General features: G+C 40.1%; 2 protein-coding genes across 3 annotated transcripts; one reads left to right on the forward strand and one right to left on the reverse strand.

The window, feature by feature from the left end:
• Window positions 1–1,396: 1,396 nt before the first annotated feature.
• Window positions 1,397–4,034, forward strand: LOC144665038 (kelch-like protein 40). The gene is made up of 2 exons (XM_078526219.1): window positions 1,397–3,148; window positions 4,026–4,034. Exons 1-2 carry the CDS (start codon window positions 1,397–1,399, stop codon window positions 4,032–4,034), a joined length of 1,761 nt encoding a protein of 586 aa, XP_078382345.1.
• Window positions 4,035–4,698: 664 nt separating this feature from the next.
• LOC144666139 (uncharacterized) lies at window positions 4,699–15,965 on the reverse strand. Of its 2 annotated transcripts, none has more exons than XM_078527500.1 (12): window positions 15,752–15,965; window positions 15,475–15,612; window positions 15,311–15,359; window positions 15,134–15,181; window positions 13,322–13,452; window positions 12,552–12,629; window positions 10,388–10,712; window positions 9,242–9,540; window positions 8,411–8,457; window positions 7,424–7,483; window positions 6,818–6,886; window positions 4,699–5,137 (listed from the first exon to the last, which is right to left on the reverse strand). In XM_078527500.1, exons 1-11 carry the CDS (start codon window positions 15,797–15,799, stop codon window positions 6,853–6,855), a joined length of 1,257 nt encoding a protein of 418 aa, XP_078383626.1. In that variant the 5' UTR covers window positions 15,800–15,965; the 3' UTR covers window positions 4,699–5,137; window positions 6,818–6,852. The 2 variants fall into 2 exon arrangements, with proteins under 2 accessions (XP_078383626.1, XP_078383627.1); XM_078527501.1 differs by having other exon boundaries at window positions 10,388–10,478; window positions 15,752–15,963.
• Between the last annotated feature and the right edge of the window lie 230 nt (window positions 15,966–16,195).

Here is a 16,195-nt window from a genome sequence, read left to right on the forward strand (position 1 = left end):
CTCTAGATTTCAAAATATTCTGGGGGGGGGACATGCCCCCAGACCTCCCTAGAAGCTCGCGCCTTCGGCGCTCGTATTAAATAACCCCCCTAAATAAATATTCCTGTCAATACGAACACCCTTCCAAAAACTTCAGCTACGCGCCTGAGCCCATCGTGCGATGACAATAAGCAATTTCCATCGCTTAAAAATCGCGGAGCTTTCGGTTCCTTATTGCAATTATCTTTTCGACCTCTTGCTTAACTTCGACCTTGTGCAGGAACAATCTCAACTTTGGAGAGGTCTTATTTTTTCTACACTCCCAAATAGTTATCTTACCAAGAATTATCAAATAATTTAATAAATCTTTCCTCTTAAGGAAGCCAATTATAATGTCAAAGATAGATTTTCGCCACTAATATCACACCACCAGACTGCGAATCTATTCCAGAAGACCCGCACAAAGGAGCAGTGAAAGAAGAGGTGGTACAAATCTTCCGTATTGGTTACACAAAATGAACACTTGTCCGAATCGACCAAACCGTTACGTTTCGCTTGAAATTCGATATGGAATAGAAAAAGCGCCGTATTTAAAGCTATTCTGAGTTTTCGCTTTAGTTGATATCATCATTGAATAGAATTGTTTGCACTTTACCGTATATGCATTTAAAGCTTTAGCATTCGAAATTTATACGATTTAAGTTGTCTGTAAGGATATTGCAAGAACTTTTTGCTTGTGTTAAGGATCCACAGCTGATTGGTTTAGGCTTCTCAAGCCTCGTGCATTGAGCGTGAGACTCGCGCAATCAGTTGCAATCTCACACTGAAACACCTACATTATTTTGATTCGAACCGGCAACCCATTTTGATCATATCTATTTGTATCATGACTCGTTAACAAAAATCGCCTTAAAACACACTATTTTGCTATTTTTTCTGTTTTACCTATTTCGAGCAGCTCGAACAGCTGAAAAAGTTAAAATAGGAATCTAAGTAGCTTTTCCGAAAGCGCCATCATATTGCTATTCAGAGTACTCTTGAGGGCACACAACTACCCTACGTGTGTTGTTTGCTCCTGATGTGTTATATTTTGCCGATTTAACCACACCACTGACACCAGGAGCAAACAACACACGTATGGAATAAGGTAAGCCATTTTTATTGAGAATTTTCACTTTTAACTACCTCTATTGTTGCCTTGTAGAAAATCCCATACAACCCTTACAATTCGGAGCCATATGTGTTGTTTATGTGGTTCAAAGTTAGAACTTGGGCTGCCTGTGCTACACCGTGCTGACTTTCACGTAGCATGCAAGCTTTGTAAACGGCTGTCAACAAGCTAATTAGTAATATTCTTTAGTCTTACCACTCAACTACAAAATTTTCATTAGATTTTCATTTAGTGGTGAATTCAGCGATGGATGTTACGAGGATGAAACAAGACATATTCATGCCACAAGAAACGCAAGACAATCCTTTCGACATTACCTTGGTGGTCGAAGATGGCACAGAATTCAAAGCTCACAGAAAAGTTCTTTCAGAGGCAAGTTTTTTCTTTGAGAAGTTGCTAAACAGTGACATGATGGAGTCAAAGAAAGGAGTGGTTCGATTGGAAATGCTAACGGGGACTGGTTTACGAGCTGTGTTAGAGTTCATTTACACCGGTGACGTTCAGATATTGACTGAAGATGATGCTCGGGACCTGATCGAGATGGCTGACTATTTGTTTATTCTGCCATTAAAAACTCTGGCTGGGAAAGTTTTAGCACAGGCGTTGAATACTTCAAACTGTATTCCAACAAACCATTTTGCAAAAAGATACCAATGCGAAGAGCTTGTTTCTGACGCCAAGAAATTCATCTATGCAAATTTCACCAACGAAGCGAAAGCGGAAGAGTTTTTGAACATGTCGAACGAGGAAGTTTACCAGTGGATTTCAAGTGACGAAATAAATGTCAGCGCAGAGGAGAATGTGTTTAAGATAATTCTTACTTGGATTAATCACAGCAAAAGCGAGCGAGAGAAGTATTTCGCCGATTTATTTCGTCAGGTTCGGCTAATTTATGTATCGCGTGACTATCTGCTTAATGATATCATGACAAATGATCTTGTGAACGATAATGCGTGCTGTCTTAATCTTGTGAAGGACGCTATGAAGGCAGTTGACTCAAAAAATTCTGAAAATGTCTCGTTTCCGCCTCCCAGAAAGTCACTTGAGACTCCTGTTATAGTTGTAAGTATACCGGAAGAAGACCCCTACGAGGACCATTTTGAAACAAGGCAGCTCCTGTGTTATGTTCCCCGTACAAATACGTGGTACAAGTTGCGTGACACTTCACCGTGGGCAGACAAAATAGTGTCTTGTCACGGTAAGTTGTTTACCTTCTACTCGAGAAGAGAGCGTGACTATAAACTATCACGCTATGATTCATTCTTTGCTCGATGGACGCACATACCGTACAAAGGAAAAAGAGATTTACAGCAAATTTTTGTCAGCGATAACAATGCTCATGGAATTTACGCCCTGGAATCAGAAAATGAAATATCTTGCCCTGATTGTGTCTGTTTGTATTCAAGAGATGGGCGAGTGTTAGAAGAGTTTTTCTATTGTGGGAAACAACATCTTACCTATATCACAAGGTACAAACCAGAACTGAACTCCTGGGAAAAAATAGCAACATTTGATTTGGGTTTACCAAGGACAGGTATTTGCATTGTCGCAAAAGACAATTTTATTTATTTCATGGGTGGCCAGATCTGGGGAACGAAGAAGGTGTTAGCCGATTTTTACAGGTATGATCTCAACCAAAGAAAATGGGACAAACTGGCTGATCTTCAAGAAGCAAGACGGGAAGCTTCGGGAGCCGCCGTGCACAGAAACATTTTCATTGCTGGTGGATGGTCAGAGACCTACAAACTTAAAACTTGTGAAGTGTACAACGACATAACAAATGAATGGCAATCAATAGCAAGATCAAGCATAGTTTGTAGATCATTTTATGGCAACATTATGTGTGTCGATGACAAAGTGTATGCGGTGAAAGATTGCTGGGACTGTGCCAGGGAACAAAGAGGAGAAATTGAATGCTATGACCCTGACAAGAATGAATGGAATGTCATAACTAAAATACCTGTTTCAAATGTCCTACGTGAAAGGACAGTATTTGGAGTAAGTTCCTGTTCAATGAGAGTTTTTAAGAGGAAACTTTCAGTGGACACAGGTCACCACGTGACAAAAATGTCTCAGCTGATATTAAAAGAAAGTAGTTTCCTGGTATGGCCTTGTATTTTTCCCGGTGGTGGGGGGGGGGGGGAATGGGGGACTCCTATATCAAAGGGACAGGGATGCTCATCGTCTCCCGTAGGGGTATAAATTTTGGACTTTAGGTCTCGCCAAAATGGCAACATTTATAGCCGTCAGGGTCTCATAATTTTATAAACAATAATTTATAGCAATAAACGAATGTAAATTCTCTTTTCAGAATTTTGGTATCTCTTAAGGGTCTAAAATACCTTGAGCCATGCCCAGATTGGTCTCTTTTAAGCCTGGTTTTCACTAGCGACACAAGCACAAGTCCAATCACGCAAAAAGGACAAATTTTGACCCTTGTGCTTGTGCTTGCTGCAAGCAAAAACACAAGCATCAAAATGCAATGCTCTTGTGCTTTTGCTTGCATCAAAGCTGTTTTCACGATGAAATAAGACCTGTTATCCTTGCACTTGTGCTTGCGTCACTAGTGAAAACCAGGCTTTAGGGGTTCTTTTCAAAATTTCCAATGAGCATCCGCGTCCCTTTAATATGGGAGTCCCCCCTCCTGGGATTTTTTTTTACATTTATTAGATTAGTTTTGTTTCATGATTCCATTCCCCTCATTTTTAATAGATTTTATGTACCGGTAACTTAAGATATGTATTTTTTATCTTGAGAAGAATAAAGATTGTTAGATCAGATTATGCATGCTATGTGGCTCAATATTTAATCGCTCAATTGTCATTAAATTAAGTATAGACCTCAAAAGCTTCGTTTGTTTGTTGTCTCATTTCAGACAACATGATGTTACCCTTGAGAATATTATCTCTTTCAACTTCAAACAAATTCCTGTGGAAATGAATGAATAATTTCCAGATAACAAAAGAACAATAATTCTCTGGAGAACATCACATGATCTGAAATGGGCAATTTACATGCGTAGCTAAAGAGGTCTATTGCATAAATGGGCACTTTAAAATAATATCAAGGTTTGCAAATATCAATGTCCACAAAAGTGATGCATTTTTTAAGGACATTTGGTACACATTAATTACGTAAAAATGTGTACATATCAAGCAAAATATAGTCTTGTATGCTATATTCAATAATAAACTGTGTTGGAAAAGTCAAATAAACAAACAAGAGAGACTATGCACACATTGTCTTTTGTTGCTAAAACTGAGCTTGTTTGAAGTACACAGCGTTGAGGGTAAATGAGGAGACATTTTCTCCCTGTTTGGCTGGTGGATGGGATTTGATAGACAGTGCCTGTAACATAAAATCCCCCACTTTATTTATATTCTCCACCCCTGCCCCCCTCATGATCCTTAATTTTTTGAGATTACCCCCAATTCAGGTGTCCAGGGCTAGCCTACAAGCAATTTGGTCTGCCCTCCTCTCCGCTCCCCTCTCCTGGCTCCAACAATAGCTGCATGTGCAATTAAAAAATCAACACTCAACTCAACTAATTGGCATGCATAACTTTATTAATTTACACCACTGTTTCACATCCACTACGCATGCTTTACAGGACAGACATTAGTTTTAAATCAAGTCCACATCCGGGTTCACCCTAACACCTTTAATTATGATGTACATCTCTAGATTAACAACACTGTTCTATCCGTATGTTCTGATAAAATAAATATATAAAATAGTCGATTTGCAGTTTGTGTACGAATAATTTAGTTCACCTAAAATGGCCTCTTTGATTTTACAGCTGATTAGACAAGTTTGATTCATGCACGCTTGACGAAAATGTAGATAACACAGGAGCAGCATATACGTCGATAAAAAACTCTTAATAAATCTCGTGATTATCAATGTACAATAAATTAAAAACACCGCCAGTAAAACTCCAATGGCATGTCCACATCTCCTTGATAAAGGTTTTCTCTACAACAAAACCTGAAATACCAGAAAGTAAAAGTTAGGGAAGTTACATGTTAAGCCTGAGCGGCATTTCTACAACTTAAGTTTTCCAATGACCACCACCCCCCCCCCCCCCGAAAAAAAAACACTTCCACGCTGTCAAAAAAAACATTTCATTGCTTCTCTAGCCTCTGTACAGTCATCCCGCTCCGCTAAAAAAACTGCTCATTAATTACATTTAGCACAACCCAGAAGCCAACTAATTGACAAAATGTGCAATCCAATTGGCTACACAGGTGCCACAAAAAGGCTCTCGGAGCACACGCTCAGTTTTCGCTGAATTTAATCATTCAAAATCTTTGATTAATCAATTCAAGCGATATTCTTGTCAAACAGATCAGCTACTGGGTTATGCTAAAAAAAATTAGACAACTCACTCTTGATTTCTATTGGCTTATGAAAGTTGGCTTGGTGCTTTGCTCCTCGCTAACTATTTAAACAATAGAGTGTTTCTGTCGAGGAACTATCAGCTGATAGTTGCCCAGCGGAAATTCGATGTTCTTAAAACAAATATTAGCCCGAGCAGCGAATCTTCGAGGGCTAATATGCTAGTTTTAAGAACATCAAATTTCCAAGTGGCAACTATCAGACCGATAGTTCTGAGGCAGAAACACTCTATCATTTTTATTGTTCATCACTAAATTTTCTTCCGTGCACGTTCAAAAATGAGCATCATGAATTAATTTTTACTTTTCAAGATAAAAAACTCAATTGAAAGCTGAAATTTAACAAACAAAACAAAACCAGACAAGAAACCCACTAAATGCAGTGAATTTGCTTGTGTTTTTTTGTCTGTAGGCATGCTTGTTTACAAAAACTTTCACGGGCGGGCACTATCCATCTGGACATTTTTCTCGGGCGGGCACTATTTTAACAATAGAGTGTTTCCGTCGAGGAACTATCGGCTGATAGTTGCCCTGCGGAAATTTGATGTTCTTAAAACAAATATTAGCCCGAGAAGCATAGCTTCGAGGGCTAATATGCTAGTTTTAAGAACATCAAGTTTCCAAGGAACTATCAGACCGATAGTTCCGAGGCAGAAACACTCTATTGTCTTTATTGTTCACCACTAAATTTTCTTCCGCACGCCCATACAAAAACGAGCGTCTTTTTACTTTTCAGGATAAAAAACTAAATTGAAAGCCGAAATTTAACAAGCGAAACGAAACCAGACAAAAAACCCACTGAATGCAGTGAATTTGGTTGGGTTTTTTGTCTACAGGCATGCTTGTTTACAAAAAAAAAATTCACAGGCAGGCACTATCGATCCGGGCATTTTTTTCTCGGGCGGGCACTATGGGCTGATAGTGCCCTCCGGCGGACGAACACTATCGCGTCACGTGATCAATTAATTTTAAACCAATCAGAATCAGAGAAAATTTAGTGGTGAACTATAAGGGCTGATAGTGCCCTCCACGGATGAACACTATCAGGTCACGTGATCAATTTTAACCAATCAGAATCAAAGAAAATTTAGTGGTGAACTATAACAACCGATAAAAACCTCCAGCTTGCCATCTAATTGGTGGCCAAACAAAATTTATCCATGGTTTGTTCAGTTTTAGGTAGACAAAACTCAATGGACATCTGTCAGTCCGTCAGACCAACTTTAGTGTGCAATAATTCATGGCTCAACAATCATTTGATCACGCTTACCTTTTCTCTAAAATACTTCAGGAAAACTGGCCGCATCATAAATCGATTCCCAAAGATTTGTAGTAAGCCCTGCAAAAAACATTATTGTTACCATGGCAACTTAATTAATGGGTGCCACAATGTTGGGCAGCTTCACCTCTCTTCCCTCAATATTGAAACAAGTCAGTGCTAAAAGTCATTGGTTTCTCACAAAATAACAAGTTAAAAATTTTGTTTAAGGTAACACTGAGGGATAGAAGAGGGAAGAAGAAAAAAGAAATCAACATCTAAAATTGAAGTTTTGCTTGTGTGTCGTGTGAATAGATGAAAAGTGAGTCAGTCCCCAAAAATGTAGCCTGCAAACCTAGACGTGTTTCTGGCTGTCGTTTCTCTCTGCTGCTTACTGCTTACATAGAAAAACGACAGCCGGAAATACATCTGCGTTCGCAGTTTACCAAAAATGCAAATTGCCCACGGTAAAAAGTTTCTGTCAAAGTGTGCTTCAGAATAGTGGATCATTCAAGTAAATTTTAAATACTTCCTACTTTGGTAGGGAGTCAGTTTTTTTTTAGTTAGTTTTGGGATGAACACTGTATGTGCTTCTAAAAAGATTTAACCATTACTTACGCCCTATCAGCCTCCCGAATGGCATCACTCAGTGCTCTTCTCTCTTCTCGTAGGGACTCCCTGTACAACAACAGACATAAGAAAATTAGAAGAACGAAGGGGGGTATGGTGCGGTAAGGTACGTGGTAAGGTTAGGTAAGGTAGGGTAGGGTAGGGTAGGGTAGGGTTGAGGTAAGGTAGGGTAGGGTAAGGTAAGGTAAGGTAGGGTAGGGTAGGGTAGGGTAGGGTAGGGTAAGGTAAGGTAAGGTAGGGTAAGGTGATTTATTTGAAATTCTAGGTATGGTAATAATGTAGGTCGCCAGTAGCAAATTCAAAGAGGTACGATGGTTTAAGGTTGTGTACGGGTTGGGTAGACTACGTATCAGGTAAAGTTAAAAACTTGGTACCCGTTTATAACCTGGGTGGAGAGAGGGACTGCCTGAAAACACATTAACTCAGTGTTCCAAGGGTTAGAACCCCAGGGGGGGGGGGGCACTACCTATTACATATGAGCTTTAGGTATGTGGCGCCATCTTGTGGAACAGTTTTCGCGTATTATCGGATATAGAAATCAGAGTGTTTTGGTCTAGAATAGGTATCATCTCCCAAAAAACTGATCAGTGGTATGAACAATTAAGTCTAGAATAGGAATGGATTCTTGGAAGAGCAGGCTTCCTAAAGGTAAATTATATCATTTGATTGTCGACATAGGTTTTCCATTTATATTGTCCGTCCTTAAGGCTTGGGGGTTTCTTGTATATATATTCTAATATAGATTGTGGTATTGTCAGCTGAGGAAGATGGTCGGGTTTAGGTTAAGGGATTAAGATTCCCAGCGCCACCCCCACCCAAAAATATCCAGAGTGCCCCTGTTAAGCATGCTAACCATTAGGCCTCTGAACCTTACACAAATGAATTGAATGAACAGCGTTACATTAAACAAATTTGCAAATGGGTGACATTTTCAATGCAAAACAACTGTCATAAAAATCATCAGATCGAACTCACCTTAGAACATCCAAAGAATCTACACTCTCATTATCTGAGTCTTCAGACTGCAAGAAAAAAATTATCAGTCAGCTAATTATCTTATAAGACCAAAAAGATCATTTAATTATTCCCAGTGGCATCAGAACATCTTTACATTATCAGACAGGTGACAGGAATGAACCAAAATACAGTTGAATCCTGATAACTCGAGCCTTGAAGGGAAAAGGAAAAAGGTTTGAGTTATCAGGAGTTTGTTCGAATTTTGGGGGGTAGAATTAGTAAGAAAATAGCCTGGAAGGGGCTTGAAAAAGGTTCGAGTTTGAAGAGGTTCGAGTTATTGAGGGTTCATCATAACACTATATTATTTTTTTTTTTATTAGTCAGATCACATTTTCAAGAAAATATATAGTGATGTTGGAGAACAAAAACTTAGAGCTTGGCACTGTAATGTTAGGGCACCTTCCATTAGTCAGAACAGGCACAATTTTCACATTCAAAACCACAGGACTGACCAGTTCTGACTTATGGAAACCTCCTTTAGCTTCCTTTGGGGCTTCTTTGCAGCCGTAGTTCTTTGGCTTGACTTGCAATGCCCGTGGGGGAGAGAACATTGCTTGACAAGTCCAAATGGCTGCAAATAAGGCTTACGTAATCAGGGATGTACATGTAGCTAAGAAAACACTAACTAAAGCCAGCTTATCAACAAGCCCGGCTGGCTTTTTTGGCCTTAGCAGCTCTAAAAGTTTACCTAAATCTTTGTTTTCATGTGAAATTTCAGCCAGTTATAAGTTCTATTTCAGCTAACAACATCCCTGCGTAATTGTTAATATATTGATTTTTTTCACTCACAAACTTCCTGGGGCTCTTTCCATCAATCACCCTCTCCACTCGCTGTTGGATACGATCAGATGCTCCAAGTGCAGCCCTCAGGTTGGGCGAGTATCGACTCTTGAAGCGCAGAACTGGGTCGCTGAAGTTTTTCCAGGAATTTGTTGAGACGTCAAGGTCATCCAGTGCATAACTCAGACTGCGAGATGGACTAGATGGTCGATAAGACTGCGACAGAGACATGGGTGCTGTGGCTGAACGACTGTGAGCTCTGTGCCGAGTGGTCGAGGTTGATGGAAAATCTTCTGAGTATTTCCAGGCTGTGTGATAGAATATACATTTAGTTGGAACAGAAGCTTTTTTTTATCTTGTCATCTCTGAAGTGCCAAAACTACAAACTGAAAACTTGGTTACACCTGACTAATGAAGTGGAACTATTTCACAGACCAACCAGCAGCACATCTGGAGTAAATAGGACCAGGGCCGTACGCAGGGAGCAGAGGGGCCATTTACTCCCTCTCAGGAGCATAGCATCAACAGTCTCTCGCCATAGCCTCCTGTCCTGTGCATCCTCAAGCGGACAATAGAAACTTATAAGGGTTGAACCTGTAACACCTGTTCACAGCGTAAATATTCAGTTTTCCAAGTACCATATTTGAAACACAAAGAGTCTGGATGGGATGCTTTTCACTATGACAGGAGTTACTCTCCCATGAAACAACATTTTGGTTTGCTGGTAGTTATTTAAATTCCACCTCAAGGGTGTAAATTGAGAGGCACTATAAGAGTAAAGTGTATCCAAAATGTTCTCTGCCTAAGAAAAAAACAATAGAGATTTAGCCAAATTCACTTATACAACCAAGCTTGTTCAAAAACGGATATGCCATCGAGTGCGAGCCAGCGCATGCTTGAATTTAATCCAAATATTGCAATTTTATCGCTAGTTTTCTCCAGATTTACCAAATATGGACTAGAGACATGTGAAACGCTGTACAATGGATAAGGGAGCTGCACGTTCCCATGGGCTGATTATAATTGGAGGACACTTGAAGGAGGGTGCTGCTTAATCAATTGATCATTAATCATTTTCATTGAGTTTTGCAGGACAGAAAAGCAGTCTTGTCTTTAAAGGAGTGTTGATTGTATTACCACACATGCAGTGTATACCTGGTAATGGCTGCACACTAGATGTCCCAAGTCGGGATGGTGAAGTGGATCGTGGCCTCCTGGTGGGTGACTTGGATCTTGTCCTCCGGGGCTTTGGACGAGCAAAAGAACTAAAGTCACGATTTTCCAACAAATTCTCATCCTTGTGACGCACAAGAAATGGTTTCTTGTGATTCACAACAGTATCATCTGGTCTAGGTGTACTGGTTAGTTTGCGGCGTGATGGAGAGGGGGAGCGTGACATACGGTTAGAGCCTGAGGGACTGATTGACCGGCGACTGGTGCTAAATGTGCTGTTTGTCAGGAGATCATCGACACCAGAGTCCTGGAATCAACAGCTTTTGTTTAGTGTTTGTTGGTTTTGTTGTTTGTTTTTTTTTTTTTATTTAGGTTTTGTTGTTAGTTGTGGTTTGAGCATGCTTACGAGCAGAATTTTGCAGTCAGAAATGGCTGTCTAGAATATCTTACTAACTCGTGTTGACGGGTCCTCATGACCCGACTCGGATCGTCACCAGTTTTGACAACCCAGTGATCTGTATGGATTGTCACGATGTTGGCGACTCACCAATCCGTATCGATCAGGACGCAGGGGGGGGGGGGGAGACGGGGAGAAAGGAGGCAACGCAGGGCCCCAACCAGTCCCGACAACCACCCAGGCCAAACCCCCCAACCCGAACCCCAAGCGGGGACAACACAGAAGCCGTGACCAACCAACGCCAAGGCGCACGGCACAGGAACCCAAAAAAATCCCCATCAACAGGCACCACGCCCCAACCCAAAAACCCAGAAACCCAAAATCCCATCATCCCCGTAACAGCTAGAGTACCCCCTGGATCAGGACGTCACCACCATTGTCTACCTGACACAGTTTGGGTGTATTGGACATAGATATAATATAGCCAAGCAAAGTGCATGTTCATGGCCGGTCAATTTACTCAGTAGCTGGCCCTTAATGAATCCCCTGAATATTAAACCACAACAGACGCATATACCCATGTGCAATTGATTTGGACTGTATAGATTTTCTAGCTTTGTTATCAGTTCTTTGTTAATAAACACAGCAAGGTTATCAAGGTGTCAGTAAACAATGACTAGACAATTTACAGGTGAAAATTTTATAACTGTGTATTTGTAAATAAGTGATTTATGGGTGCAATGTGACGGTGCGATAATTTAGTTTCTAAACAGCCATTTACACAGCAAGTGATTGATCATTACAGAAAGGAGTGTGAGCTGGTGTTATGTCGCCGGTCAAAGGCTCTTTAATAAACCACAGTGACATAGTAATTGAAAGCAGGGCGGTAAGAATCCTTGTGTTTTGGCATTATGGAATGTGCCACGCCACGCTCACTCCCTGGCATGTGCATTTCAACTCGTTAATAAATGTAAAAGCTAGAGTTTACAGTTACGCTTTCTTACAGTTTGTCTTACGTTAAAAGAAAGCCGTTGAAATCTAGATTTTTGCATACATTATTTCTCAAAAACAGTGTAAACCAGCTTAAAAAACTTTGAAGTTCACATTCCAAACTTCTCATATTTGAGCACTTTCAAAAATTAAGGCTAAAATCAGGATTATTCCACAGTGACATTTAAGAACTCTTGTGTTTAAAAGTGGATGTGCCATGCCACTCCCGCCATACAACTATATCCAGTGAAATTGAAACCAACTTTCGATAAGAAATTGTTATTAGAGTTCTTGTGTAAAGTGATGTACAGTTACATAATTTTAAAGTGATTAATGACATAAACCTTCTGTGTATATACACTTGTCTGAGGGAAAAAAGAGGTTCAAACAACATGGACCTCTGTCATGTGCATGTTCTGCAACAACAGAACATAATTTTTTTGGCATGAGCCTTGTGTATCTTTAATTTCTTGTGAGTATGAAAATGAACATGGGATGGGGAGTGTTTTTATTCTTTTGGTTACAAAAAACGGACAGCAGAGATGTACCCAATAAAATACTAAGCCGGTCATCAACAGCCCGCTGTTTTTGTTGGTTATTTTTTGTTTTTTTTTTTTGAATTTCCATTAAAAAATTTAATTTTTTTTTTTTTTTTTTTTTCCTTTTTTTTTTTTTCTCTTTTTCCCTTTTTTTTTTTTTCCTTTTTCCCCTACCCCCTCCCCCCCAAAAAAGACAGACCATAAAATTAAAATGACTTACTGAAGATACATAGTCCAATGGGTCTGGCACTTCCTTGATGGTTGTCTTTGTGGAAAACTCCAACCTCAATGGCTGGCCCTGCAGAATACAATTTCCTGATCAGTTACTTTTGTCAGTTATATTCAACAGGGGGAGGATGGATAGGATTATGAATTCCAAATCTAAGGATACATGCTATTTTTTTGGCTAAATCTGTTAATCCACCACTATTTTCGACGTTCAAATCTGAATCTGCATTACTTGATAACTTTGTGTCGTATAAGATTCACTACAATGGACAGTACCGGTAGATGTTGTTTGTATGTCATTTTTTTAAGAATGTTGTTTTCATTACTTGTTTTGCAACAATTCTGCCAATATATACCGACAAGGACCGACCAAAGTGATCCAAACTTTGTATAGTACCCACGATCCGAACTTCCTGACATGAAGAGACTGAAATCCAGACAAAAGTCCTTAGCTTATCCACAATCCACTGTATTTTCGAAATTGTGAATCCCTCAGTTTGTTGCAAAAGTCCACTATCCGTGCGCTTTTTAAGGCCAAATCTGGTGGATTCGTGAAGCCTATCCACCCCCTTCTCTAAACACGAATCAAACACATCACAAAAAAAGATCTGAGTGGGTGTCTGTGTAAAACACCAACCTCAATGGCTGGGCCCTTGCTGAATACAATTTACTGGTCAGTTATGCCTGTTCGTTGGATCTTAGTGTGAACACATCACAAAAATACATAGTTTACAAAGCTATGATCAACCTTGATATACTCACCGTTATTCTAATAGGGTTAAACAGAGATGTTTTGAAAAGGGTCACTTCACGTCCAGAGCCTGGATAAGGTGGCACTGCTGGATACAAAAAGTCCCTGGCATTGTTGGCATAGTGACCAATGACATAGCCATCTGCAAAAAAAAAAATGCACAAAAAGGAAACATATAAATAACAATGCTCATTTCCAAAGTATCTAATTTCAGTTTAAAACTTCTGACTCTAAGTATTCATAAATTAAGGGTCTGAAACAGTATTAACTTTCTCCTTGTGAATTGTTAGAGAAATAAATGCACCCGCTCTTGAGCACTTACCCTCACGTGTTAAGTTATATAAGCTGACACGGTGAGGCGCGTGCGGACGGGCCGGGACACAAGACCGCACGAGAAGCAGCGAGAAGAGGAGGACGGAACGAGGGGGACAAAGAGGCACCCCCGGACGGCCCCCGCGACGGACCACCCCAGGGCACGTGCGGACACCCACGCACCCCCCGAAGAGCCCCGGCCCAGGCGCCGCCGCCCCCGCGGGGCGCCGCCGCGGGCGCCGCAGGCGGGGAACCCAGCGGGCCGCGCGGGGGAGACAGCGAAGACAGGAAAGGAAGGGACCGACCCACCAGAGGGCGACAACCGCAGCGAAAGAGTTAAAAAGGCAGGATTTTTTAAGAAAACACAAAAGAAGTGAGTGGGGAAGCACAAAGCACAACCAAGAGGTTTTCACACTTCTTAAGTGTTCTTAAGAAAAAATCGATAATATATTTTCAAGCTTGTGACACTACACTAAAACAATTGACTTCGTTAAGTTTTCTTCTTACATGTAATTTGATGGTTTAATTTTGATTTCAGGCTGTCAAAAATTTGGTTAAGTCATAAATTATGCAAAACTCTGGAGAGCTGATCTTTACTATATAAAGGGGAATGAAGAGCCTCTTAGATGCTGAAGTTGTCAATGTGGTTAATTTCAGTGCTGACAAAAATATAAGTGACATTTCAGAAGCAACATTCAAAACGATTAAGCTATGAAACGAGTTCAAAATCGTCGTACATTTCTTGTATAGCAAATAAATGTTACTAATCCTTAAATTTCACTGGTTAATGTATGCAACCACAACAACAATGCAACGCATTTATACATTGTCTAAGACACAAAACAATCACTTTTGATTGAATGTAGAATTTTCCATTGTCATTTAAACCATTGACATCTAAGAGACAATTTTAACCTTTAGTAGAATAAACTTCTTGAGTAAGAAGGTAACATAAGGTTTAGAACTTTACTTCGAGTGCTTCGAAATTCGGAAATAAAATCTTGCAATGCGCATTTCCTTTCAGTATTGTGCACGTTTCAAGGCTGTTGTTTTAGGCCGGTTTTGTGGTTTTTGCAGAGACAAAACCAATTAAAGTTTGTATTAAAAAGTATTCGAACCAAGGTTAAGTAACACTACAGGATACCAGAATATGTAAGACATAGATCAAGCACAATATTGGCTCTTCGGATCACTGGACCGGTAAGAAATTCCGATGGGTGAAATACACACGTACAAGATTTAAAACATTACGCGAGCTTACGGCAAATCGGTAATCAACCCAAACAAAAGATAAATACCGTACTTGCATTTTTCGAATGCTATGGGGTACAGTAATAGTGTAAACATAATTTTCCCACCTCTCTTGAAAACAAGTTTAGGGTTGATTGCGTACAGCTGATAGAGAAATTATGTAAACAGTTACTTTAGTGAGTGGAAGGGACCTCGATCTTTTTGTCTCAAAAGTCCTAACAATGGAGATTCAAAAGGCTTTAAAGTAATGAAATTCTTACCTGATATATAGTCGTCGTGTTGCCTCAGTTCTACCAATACGTCTTCACCTAAAATTTCGAAACAAAACGAGCTCTTTTCATTTTACTATCGCAAGTGACACTTACAAATATGGCGGATATTCTTCGATCGAATTACATGTACACTATAAACATCTTTACCGCATCACTGTAGTTTACCTTTGAGATGAACAGTAACATATGCAGGATCTTGGCAGCTTTTGAAAACCTTATAAAAGAAACAAGAGATCATGTAAGCCTTCGAAGTGTATGAATTCTGCAAAAAACACCGCAGATGATATGAGAGTCAAATTACTTTGCATGCGTGCGAGAGTGAAACTTACCCTTTCGAATCGTAGACGTTCGTGGAAGAATAATGGAAATGTCGGAGCTACAGACTTCGTGATAACTTCTAAACCCATGCAGTTTACTTTCAGATAAACATAGCCATAATCTCGTAAGAAAGTTCCTGGGCATGTCACCTGAAATGCGAACAAAAAGAGAAGTTGCCGAATCTCTTCAAGCACGAAGTTGGAAGAGTCGCCATGCATTCGTCTGGCGTCGTTAGCAACGGCAGAAGATTTCGCTAAAATTTCTTCAATAAACCACCAAAAAACTTACGGTGTGGATGTCTAGCTCCACGACTACTTTCATCGCTTTACGAGGCATTGTATTCTGGAGAAAATTCGAAAATACTACGAGGCGAATCGAGCTGAAACAACGAGACTACAGGGAAGCGATCAGACCCGGCCACAGATTTACCCGCATGATTTGCGCGTCACCGCGGGGTAGACGCGAAATTTAGTAAACAGACGATAGCCAATCAGAGCGCAGGAGTCATTAAATTAATTAAATGAATACATTTACGGACAAATGAAAATTACAAGTCCTTTGTGACGTCAATACGAATAAATAATTTTTAAATCACTCTAACATTAACATTTTTCCATCGAAACTCCAGTGCGCTAACCACACGCAGAAATGAGCATGAAAGCAGAAATTTGCTCGGAGACGCGCCAGAGAGAAGATATACATTTTATTTGTGGAGGGGGGGGGGGGGGCGTG

Source organism: Oculina patagonica, chromosome 9 (assembly GCF_052425735.1).
Source record: "Oculina patagonica isolate OP01 chromosome 9, crgOcupat, whole genome shotgun sequence".
NCBI classification, from domain to species: domain Eukaryota; kingdom Metazoa; phylum Cnidaria; class Anthozoa; order Scleractinia; family Oculinidae; genus Oculina; species Oculina patagonica.

Bases quoted from the DNA above. Each gene is read 5' to 3' on its own strand.
- LOC144665038 (XM_078526219.1), top strand. From the start codon at position 1,397: ATGGATGTTACGAGGATGAAACAAGACATATTCATGCCACAAGAAACG.
- LOC144666139 (XM_078527500.1), bottom strand. From the start codon at position 15,799: ATGCCTCGTAAAGCGATGAAAGTAGTCGTGGAGCTAGACATCCACACC. The intron at 15,182-15,310 runs GTAAACTACAGT...TCGAAATTTTAG, and splicing joins TGTTACTGTTCATCTCAAAG to GTGAAGACGTATTGGTAGAA. The intron at 8,458-9,241 runs GTGAGTGAAAAA...TTTTTCTTGCAG, and splicing joins GAAAGAGCCCCAGGAAGTTT to TCTGAAGACTCAGATAATGA.